The sequence below is a fragment of the Mizuhopecten yessoensis genome, unplaced genomic scaffold (assembly GCF_002113885.1).
Source record: "Mizuhopecten yessoensis strain PY_sf001 unplaced genomic scaffold, ASM211388v2 scaffold4849, whole genome shotgun sequence".
NCBI classification, from domain to species: Eukaryota; Metazoa; Mollusca; class Bivalvia; order Pectinida; family Pectinidae; genus Mizuhopecten; species Mizuhopecten yessoensis.
The window spans coordinates 372,592-383,697 of record NW_018405752.1 but is presented as its reverse complement, the minus strand read 5'-3'; the positions used below and the strand labels follow the sequence as shown (position 1 = coordinate 383,697).

Sequence of the window (11,106 nt, the reverse complement as noted above, 5' to 3'; positions counted from 1 at the left end):
TTCCATGGTTACATAGGTATTATACTCACAGTAACAATCTGAGTTCCATGGTTACATAGGTATTATACTCACAGTAACAATCTGAATTCCATGGTTACATAGGTATTATACTCACAGTAACAATCTGAGTTCCATGGTTCAAGTCTTAGTCTAACCCTGCTGAGTATTTTTACTCTTTGAACACTCTCGTTGATTGTGTTTTTTTTATTTCATCTCTATTGTTTTTCATAAAAGTCCCACAAGGTATGGTTTTCTTTTCAAAAATGATTTATTAAGGTTATAGTCATGCTTGGAAATTCTTAGTTATACAGCTTTTTGGGCGGTGGTACTTGGATCCTTCATTGACAACTCCGCAGCAATTTATGTGGTTTATAAACTAGTTAATAAAAGAATTTAACATTTATCACTGGAACGCCTTGTAAAACATAAATTTAGTAGAAAAGAATAGAAGCTGTCTTCTTAATTTCAGTGTGTTAATAAATTACAGGAATATGTTAGCCAGCCTTGGTTCGAAGCTATATAACAAACAAGTTCCGACAGCTATCCTTTACTCACCTTGTTCGGGCTATCTGGGTAGTGTTGCGTCTCCAAGCAGAACCCGCTGTACTGGCCGTAGTGTTTACCTCCCTTGCCAGTGACGTTGTTCCAATAGGCTGTGTAAAACTGCATACCAGGCTCTGTACTGTGAGCCTCCACGTATCGTCCACTTGATGGATCTTCAACCCTGGCGATAATACCGTTACATAACCCAAGTATAAGTTTAAGTAAAGAGGCCTACATGTACAGGACTTACAGCTGAACCCTGATAATAAGATTTTCACTAGTGTTAACAGTGGCGTAGCATACATGTATGCTTGTACCTATGCTCAAGCATACACTAACATATTCATATTTTCATGAACACATTACTGGCCCGCAAAATCGAAGAAAATATCATCCTGGGGAAATATCCTGTTAAACAGTATTATACATATTAAAAAGTTTATAGTACTTAAAACGATTTATCAATTTTCCATACAAGAAGCAGGTTTGAAAATATGTCTTTGCTCATACATTTTAAGTAAAACAAGTACCTGGCCATGTTTTTTACCCAGCCTGTCTTGCCGAAGCAGTAGTTGTGGTCGTAACCATGGTCACCAGGGACCTGGTCGATGACATCAGCAAGTTTACGTTTTGTCCTCAGATCCATCACTGTTCCTTGTACTGGAGTAATTACACCTGTTAATGAATGATGTCAAACTTGATTACCTGGTCCGCAAAATACACGTCAAGTACAATGTATTGGCAGAAGGCCATTTTCAGTAATCAGACACTGATTTAAGACAAAGGAGACAAACAAATATATCATCTTTACGACAACATGTCTGATTGGATGATACTGGTCACATGACAAGGTAATAAAACATCGTCGCCCTCAGGTGCTCAAGTTTCAACAAGAGTATCACAGGGCGAACAATATACGACCATCGAATGACATATAGTGTTATATACTTTCTTACATTGAAATAAGATCTGCATTATTCTAAGAGTGGTAAGCTGACATGCTATAAAAAATGTAGGAGAAAATCTCAAGAAAAAAACCATATACTGAAATGTACAAAGGGCAATAACTTTTGCAAAAATCGTTGAATCAAAATTCTGTTAAGGGAGACACAACTTCATATCATGATTATAATGTATACCAAGTTTCAAAGAGATGTGTTGAATAATGTAGTAGGAGATTGCCGGACAAAAATCTAATACTGAAATGAACAAAGGGCAATAACTTTTGCAAAAATTGTCAAATCAAAATTCTTTTAAGGGAGACACAACTTCATAGCATGATTATGATGTATACCAAGTTTCAAAGAGATCAGTCGAAAAATGTTGGAGGAGATTGCCGGACAAAAATCAAATACTGAAATGAATAAAGGGCAATAACTTTTGGAAAAATTGTTGAATCAAAATTCATTTAAGGGAGACACAACTTCATTTTATGATTATGATGTATACCAAGTTTCAAAGAGATTGGTCGAAAAAATGTAGGAGGAGATTGCCGGACAAACAAAACTTTACGACGGACGGACAGACGGCCGGACAACCCCATACCATAATACTCCCGTCAAATTTGACAGGGGTATTAAAATGAACAAAGGGTCATAACTCTGTTTTTTGTGGAAATCAAGACCCAATTCCAGTATGCAACGTTCCACAATCCAAAGAGATATTCGAGTACAAAATCTGGCAATATTAGGTGCCAAAGTATATGAAATATGCCATTGAAAAAATTATGCGCTGTAAACAAAGGACCATAACTGTGTATAGTATGTGACACACTACCATCCCAAAGGACACTTAGATTCAAAATCTGGTAATTGCAAGGTGACAGATTGTACGAGATATGCCCAGGACAAAGTGATGCGCAAAATGACTGATGGCCTGACGATTGGGGTCTAGCCCTATAGTCGTCTCAATTTGTACTATTGGAGGACTGAATACAACTATCACCTTATGGGAAACGCGTAGATACACTGGATACTGAAAAATTGCTTCATCAATGATCACTAAATATTTTAATAAATCCCTCAATTCCAGTGATGTGATAAAAGCTTACCTGTGGGAATTGAGGTATCATCTACAGGTAGATACGAGTCAGCGTTTACCTGAGCTAAGTGTTCCAACACATCACCTGAACCCTGTAACAAATCTCCATAACTTACCCAATGTCGGTTCATCAACATTGAAATAACATTTCAATAATTTTCCTACCTGATTCAAAGCAAACAACTTCCAAGAGTTTGTATAAATGTAGAATTTCATAAACAATGTTTCATCATTGAATTTTAAAGATTGGTTGATTTAATCATAGATGCTCAATACAATATAAGCACAATACTGTGATAAACCTTTGTTTAGGATGTTTGAGACAGTTACAATTAATATAGAAAGGTAGAGTCAGTAAAAAATACAGCAAGGACAGGTATTCTGAACTATAAAGGGTTCAGTTTAGACAGGTTTTATGTAGCTATTTTGAAAATTTGTGAGATTTTATTTTTCAATTCTTTAACCTTTTTGCAATTTAAACATTAGGAAATTTGATACACGGTAAGGTCATCAGAAAATGTAAATAACCAAACTTACCTCCCCTTGGAGGTTGAAGTAGGCGTGATTCGTAAGGTTGATGACCGTTGATTTGGTCGTGGCAGCACTATAGTCAATGATTAATTCATTTGTATTGGTAAGTTGGTATGTGACGGTGGCAGTTACCTCCCCTGGGTAGCCTTCTTCCATATCTGCACTCACATAAGTCAGGACCAACTTCCCTTCGGATATACTGGACTGCCATACACGCTAGCGAGAAAATATACTATCAACCAAATGTTTAACAACACCTTCAGAGATGCAAAAACATATGGTTTTAAAAATCAAATGGAAGTGTTCAATGTTGAGTCATGTAAGTAATGAAAATTGTAACATATCCATTATTTTGAAAAAAAATTGAGGCTTTAGATTTCAAAAAGGGTAAAAAATCCTGTAAAATTATCAGAAATTTTGGGCCTTAAACCCATATATGATTTTCACTATAAATTAGGTACAAATAAATACCACACAAGATGGGCTACAGGTAGACCAGCATAAAAGTTTGCCTTTTTATCTTAAGACTTTAAGCCCTTCAGTAAGAATGCATGTGCATCAAACATGGGGTTAGTTATTTCAAATCTGTCAGATAAGTTAAAAAGCCATAGAGTATTTGTGAAAAAAACTACCTAACTGCCAAGCTAGCCTTTCCTGATGAGCAGTACATCTTTGTATAACCCTGTGACACGCTTGGTAGTTTAGCAAAAGCGAGCGTGGTCAGTTGCTTGGTGGGCGCCTTCTTTCACATTTCATTCCTGATAAGTGAATGTATAATCAAAATATCTTCAAATGTAGGTACCTTGTCAAAGCCTTTGGTTCCGCCATGAAGAGCATTTGGTCCATTGTTGATGGCGAGGGTGTAAGTGGTGCCATCTATACTAAACGTCCCATTGGCTATCCGGTTGGCATAGCGACCAATCAGAGCCCCAAGATAGGGAGCATTTGTCTTGTATCCTGTAAAAATCATAAAAAATATATTCCACTTAAGTTGAAAATAGCTCATCTCAAATCAATGCCATTGTTTTGGGAAGTTGTTTCAATTTTTAAAGAAAATAGTTTTAATAAGTTCAGAAAATATGATAAACTATTCAAAGAATACATCCAAAACATGCTATAACTATTACTTAAATGTCATTTTATTTATCACAAGAACTCATGAAATGAAAATTTGAGAGAAAAATGTGAAACTGATATCCTCTAGTACCAAATATTTTGGAGTGAAACCTTTGTAATAATGCGTATAAATGTTTCACAGCTTCTTCTGAAACAAATGTGTCAGAAATGTTGGACCACCTAAACCTGCGCCCTCTAGCAGAAAGACGTAAAGATGCTCGTCTGACCATGCTTCATAACATTGTAAACCAGAAAGTCGCTATCGTAAAATCAGACAGATTAATCCGTACAGTTAGAAAATCCCGAACAAACCACCAGTTTTCGTATCAAATTCCCCACTCAAAAACCCAGACCAGAAAGGCATCATTCTTCCCTCGAACTATACCTGACTGGAATAAACTCCCACCTGACATTATTTCGAGCCCCACAACGGAATTATTCAAATCAGCCCTCTACCGTCACCTTTCAAATGCAAATTAGACCATCTCTTATATTTTAAAAACAATCTCTTTCCATGTTTCACTCCTCGTCTGACATTTTATCTTCAAATTGTTGAAGTTGGTCAGTACCATTTAGAAGTAGAAGTTAGAAGCCCCAGTTTTTATTAAATACAAATTCCACAGAAATGTTATTAGCACATGCCAATAAATGCTTTCCCTTTATCCTATCACAATCAAAAGTTTACAAGGATTTTAGTTGACTCTTAAAAGTGTTTTTCTTGAGGACATGTCTATTTGATAAGCGTTTTTATACTCTCAAATTTCAAGGGAAAATATTACTTGACTTCTGATATAGCTGAATATCAAGGGTTTACTGAAAGCCCTACTTTAGATAGATTGCTTGGCAATGATGAGTTACAGTCTTTTTGATAAGCCCAAGCCTGTTAATAAGCTCACCCTCCACTTTTCCTTAATTTCCGTTCACAGGGTGGGTGTTCAGTAATAAGCCCATCCCCCTTTCTTCATATTTATTGGCGCCAGTAAAAAATATATTTTTGTATGTACATCTGTACCTCTGTACCTTTGTACGTCTGTACATCTGTACCTCTGTACCTCTGTACCTCTGTACATTTGAACATCTGTACATCTGTACCACTGTACATCTGTACCACTGTACATCTGTACATCTGTACATCTGTACATCTGTACCTCTGTACCTCTGTACATCTGTACTGCTGTACCGAGGTACAGAGGTACAGAGGTACAGATGTACCCTGTACATCTGTTCCTCTGTACATGTGTACCTCTGTTCATCATTATATCTGTACCTCTGTACCTCTGTACCTCTGTACCTCGGTACAGCAGTACAGATGTACAGATGTTCAGATGGACAGCGGTACAGATGTACAGAGGAACAGATGTACAGATGTACAGATGTACAGTGGTACAGACGTACAGTGGTACAGATGTACAGTGGCACAGATGCACAGATGTTCAAATGTACAGAGGTACAGGGGTACAGAGGTACAGATGTACAGGGGTACAGATGTACAGCAGTACAGAGGTACAGAGGTACAGAGGAACAGATGTACAGATGTACAGCGGTACAGAGGTACAGATGTACAGATGTACAGAGGTACATATGTACAGAGGTACAGATGTACACAGGTACAGACATACAGATGTACAGTGGTACAGATGTACAGTGGTACAGATGTACAGATGTTCAGATGTACAGCGGTACAGATGTACAGTGGTACAGACGTACAGTGGTACAGATGTACAGTGGTTCAGATGTACAGTGGTTCAGATGTACGGATATACAGCGGTAGAGAGGTACAGAGGTACAGAGGTACAGAGGTCCCCTGTACATCTGTACCTCTGTACCCCTGTACCTCTGTACATTTGAACATCTTTACATCTGTACCACTGTACATCTGTATGTCTGTACCTCTGTACATCTGTACTGCTGTCCATCTGTACCTCTGTACATCTGTACATCTGTACGTCTGTATATCTGTACGTCTGCACTGAAATAAATATTAAGCTAACCAGTACAGAACACAAACACCAACCTTCGATGTCAGCAAAGCCGAGCACGATATCCCCTGGCACCCCCTGGTTATCCGGCACCATCACCTTGGTGATTATACCACCGTAGTCTATGATCTTCACTTCCACGTTGTTATTGTTGGTGAGTGTATACCTGTTAATGATGACATCTTTTACATCATATGGGTATCTTACGGAGAACCTTTTCTAAAAAATTATCAAATTAATTAAAAAACATCTTTAAATATGCAGTATTTCATGGGACTGGCAGCACCTCCTAAGATAGCCACTCTTTGTACAAAAGTCTTTTAGCCTAAACGACTTTTGACATCTTAAATAGGGGTTCAAAGTTCAAGTAAGTGCCAAATTACAAGGGAAATCTTGTAATATGTAAACTACAAAATATATGATGAAACTGAAGTCAAGTGTAAATGTTCTTTCCAAAGAAGGTATGCAGTGCACTACAATTAGGTCGATCTGACCTTCACCTCAAAGGTCAAATAAGTGCTAAACTTTGTATCTTGTAAATCATTGATCATGTTCGTCTTAATCAAACTCAGCGTGTATCTGCATCGACATCAGTTTTTAACTTTTGTTTCCCCCCCCCCCCCTACAAGAAGGGTTTTTACCTTTTAACATTCTGTCCATCTATCTGTCCATAGGAGTCTTCTACTGTGATGGGCATTGTGTTATCTTTTGGACCTGGATATTACAAAAAGAAAAAGACAATTTGGGTTACGATTAAAGTTATATTTAACATACAACATATCCAAATGCATGTACAAGACATCACTGTATAAATTGCCTCCGCTGTAGGAGTCCAGATTTGGTGTTGCAGTGCTCAAAAGATGTTGCTGAGCATAAAAGAAATATACCCTGGATTTTTGTAAATGATTATAAAAGGTTTGATCATTAAGTGGGAAACCATCATTCTCGAGTATTGTGGTATATAAATTATTATGGCATACAGCTTAGCCAGAATTTCCTCTGGCCTGAACTCCGACATCTAGCTATCTGTCAAAAGGTCTCAATTCTATATCTGGGCCTGTATTCATTAAATTGTTCTCATGCTCAAACTCAGATTCTGTGCTCAAGTCCAATATGTCTTGTTCTGATGTTAAATCAATAAAAAAATACATTTTGTCAATGATTTGGAAGAATTTTGGAGAAACTTAAAACCAAATACCGTTTTCAATGTCTAAACTCAACTTTTTGACTGTGTGACTTAAAAGAAAGCTTGAATGAGCACAGAATCCATGTTTGTGAATGAGAGCAGTTCCATAAATACATGTACAGGCCCTGTTGTTGGGACCTGTGGAGGCTTAGAGCGTAGAACCAAGCCTGGGAGAGAGAAAATAGTCAGTGCTACAGATGGAACCAACTTCGGTAAAAGAAATTCTATCAACACATGTAACTTATATGTTGAATCTTTAGTATATAAATATTTGAAAATTCTATACATGTTTTTGGAATGTGGTCAGTAAAACAGTATTATACAGGTTCACTCTGCCAATTGAGCGATATAGCTGTAAAGACCTATAATAGCTCTGTTGACCTATCTGAAATAGGTCTTTTGAGCTATTTTCATGTGATTTTCTTTTTGAAGGAAAACGAAACAAAGTCGCTTTTAAAAGAAGATTTTATCAGTAGGTTGATAACAAAAGACATTAAATATAAGTATTCTTTTTAAAAAATAATGATGTAAAATAATCGGAAATTTTACAATTTATGAAAAATGAAAATAAACATCTAAATGTCTGCTTTTTGTAGTCAACATTACCATAAACCTTATTGTTTTATGCGACTTTGCTTTAATGAAAATTGAAATCTGAGAAATTATAGCTCTATAGCTATAAAGGTCTTATAGCTATATTATAATATAGCTCAATCGGCAGAGTGTACTGAACCTGTCAACCTGTTATACCACGGACTTAGATAACAATCTAATTTCGTGGTTATACACAAGATCTGACAGTGATGCAGAACTGGCCATACTTTTTACATGCGGTACAGACATTTTGGTGCTCAAGCTTTTAGGTACCAAGATGTTTATTACTTGTTTGACATATTGCATTTGATTTAACCCCGGCCCGTCAATAACCATTAGGGCGAACGGGATTTAAGGCGAAACAACCCGTTACCGGCCCGCTGATAGCCTTCATTTTCACATTCAAATTCAGTAGTCCTGAGAAGGTGTCATAACAAAACACCCAGACACATATACTTGCTATAGTTATACGCGTGCTTAGGTCGGTAACTATAATAATTTGTGGGTGAAAACACTCCACAAAACTATTTAAGTTTTGCACAATGCCACGACTTCGGCCTTTGGTGATTTTTGTTTATAGCGGAAATCCACATTTGATTATAAAATACGGAGGCGGTTGCACGTACCCTATTTCCGTATTTCGTGTAATTTAATTATTGAAAAATATCGATGCAAAGTATTAATGACAGAAAACTGAATAAAAACATGTGATCGAAAACCAAACCAAAGCTCGTTTTTAAAATATTGAAGCAAAACATTTCCTTTTAGAAATTAAAAAATAATAAAGTAGTAGTAAAGTGTTTGTTTTATGCATGTCATCTCACATGGTGATATGAAGCATTTGACCGACAATCGAAACTTATATTAGATACGAGTTACCTCCCGTTGAACTCTATATTCAACAGAGTAGTCAATACAAGTGTAAATATTACCGAAAATGAGCAGTGTAAAAAATTAAATGACTCTTTAAATCCTTCAGCGATGTCAATCTAAATTCCAAAGATATATACACTAATTATCAGTCTTTAATAAAATAATAGTTAAACTTTAAACTGAAATAAAGACCATTGTCTAAGTAAATAAATATTCCAAATAATTCCGCTCACCCTTTCCCCACTTGATATTTGACTCTGCGTTATTTGTGCCAGTTCCGCTACAATTGTATCGTTTACTCGGCATGGTCGTTAATATATTTTAATACTTTGAATAGGAATATAGATCTATAATATAAACGCTGATGCTTTACATACGTAACCAAATTAAAAAAAACCCACCACTTTTATGTATTAATTAACAAAGTAAAATCTCTTATGTTGAGTCACGTTTCCATCTTGTATCTTGTAATACATTCATAACAGTTCATAGCACCATGGAATTAAAGTGTTATTTAAGTCTGTGATATCACAGTGATGTGCTGTATACATGTATTTGTGGCCCAGAGAAAAAATGGCATTGTTAGAAAAGGGTCACGTGGAGCTATTTTTAACACACACACACATTTATCTAATCTAATTCCTTGTATACACAGTCAAAATGGAAGGTTCTGTAGTTTTGAAAACTTAAGCAAGTAATGTTCACGTCGAGATATTTATAACTTGACAGATGAGAGATACAACACACGCTCGTTCGTTGAAACAAAATATAATAAAGTTAATTCAGACAAACACGTACGTTGATAAATGATACAGTATGAAATAGACTTTTTATGACTTAACCTAAACATATATATATACATTTACATATACATTGTATAAGTAGCACACGTGATTGCATATAGCACACAGATAGAGGTATAGGTTCATGATATTAACTTAGAAAGAAGGAGGGCTGCACGTAGTAAAGAATAGAAGCACACAGTATGAGCAGGCAGTTTGAGCCAGTCNTCCCCCCCCCCCCCCCCTTCCCTGGGGTCCCGGCCGGGCCCCGAATCGATCTCACCTTTCTTCTCACTTGGACTACAATCGGGATCTTTTGTTGCTATGACGATGAGAACGATGAGGAGGACGATGATGATAATTCCGGCGAATACACCAGCACACAGTATTTTCCGTCTGCTGTCCTTGTATTGGCGGGACATCGTTACACGAGGCTAGAGAGTTACACAGTGTATGAAGTATGTTTATACAAAGGCCTTTTTAACCGGGTCACTGTTTTGTATTTTACATGTTCGGATCCCTATCTAGCGAACTATAAAATCACAGGTACTAGCCTCGTCTGTCAATACACCTATATATAGGTCATATTATAGGTGGATTGACAGACGAGGCAAGTACCTGTAATAAAATACACGTACAATAGATCCAAAGGAGCGTGCAGTATGGTCCGTCAAACACAAATAGCATTTTATGAATTAAATATCCTTGTAGTGTTGTTTGGTTTGTCAAAAATCAAATGTACTGTATATTTATAACATATTTGTTTGTGTTAAAATGTTCTGTTAGAATTAAAGATAATAATGAAAATCATGATGCATGTGAGAAAATTCATTTATCGATGCCAATATATGTTGACAATGCTCCAAAAAGTTCATTCTAGTTGACTTAATTGCTTGGTTCATGTGCACATTCCATATTATTATATAATTGTTTAAAATATTGTCTCATATGATAGAGTCAACCACAGTGGACATAACCTCTGGTATCCCGTTCACTTATAATTCTGCCTGTATATATGATGTACCAGTACTTTTTGTAGTTGACGAAAAAGTGATATTTTATATATTTTCAATTCAATAATCTTATTGCTCATTTATAGTTACAGAGTAACTTGAAGGCAAATAACAAAGCAACAAATATACAAAGAAACTGCAATAGTGAACAATATATAAACTTACACAGGAGCCAGGCCCACACTCCTCAGTTCTAGTGACTGTTTTATATATATTGTCAGAAGATAAAATGCATGTTTAAAGTATTTGTGTCTAGTATAGAATAGTTTTGAATATATTGACTATTATATAATAGTCCTTTCTCAGCTGTGCATTATAGCCACACCTGAAGAAGAAGACATTTTTTACATACTCTTTGCTCTCTAGTTTTTTTTCTTGATCTTCCTATTGCCAGTTCAAGGTTATGCTCACACAATCTGAATTTTGTATACATCATAAACAATTTTAGA

At 36.2% G+C, this 11,106-nt stretch overlaps 1 protein-coding gene across 3 annotated transcripts in view; it reads right to left on the bottom strand.

The window, feature by feature from the left end:
• Positions 1-10,291, bottom strand: part of LOC110449965 (aldose 1-epimerase-like) — a 16,191-nt gene extending 5,900 nt beyond the window's left edge. Inside the window, exons 1-8 of one of the 3 annotated variants that reach the window (XM_021497153.1) lie at positions 9,928-10,291; positions 6,851-6,923; positions 6,245-6,375; positions 3,917-4,071; positions 3,121-3,330; positions 2,594-2,675; positions 1,074-1,218; positions 556-724 (exon numbers count right to left, since the gene is read on the bottom strand). In XM_021497153.1, the coding sequence (XP_021352828.1) occupies positions 556-724; positions 1,074-1,218; positions 2,594-2,675; positions 3,121-3,330; positions 3,917-4,071; positions 6,245-6,375; positions 6,851-6,923; positions 9,928-10,066 (1,104 nt within the window). In that variant the 5' untranslated portion in view covers positions 10,067-10,291. Of the gene's footprint in view, positions 1-555; positions 725-1,073; positions 1,219-2,593; positions 2,676-3,120; positions 3,331-3,916; positions 4,072-6,244; positions 6,376-6,850; positions 6,924-8,277; positions 8,416-8,449; positions 8,571-9,927 lie in introns of those variants that run through there. The other 2 variants (XM_021497154.1, XM_021497155.1) reach the window with 2 other exon arrangements.
• Between the last annotated feature and the right edge of the window lie 815 nt (positions 10,292-11,106).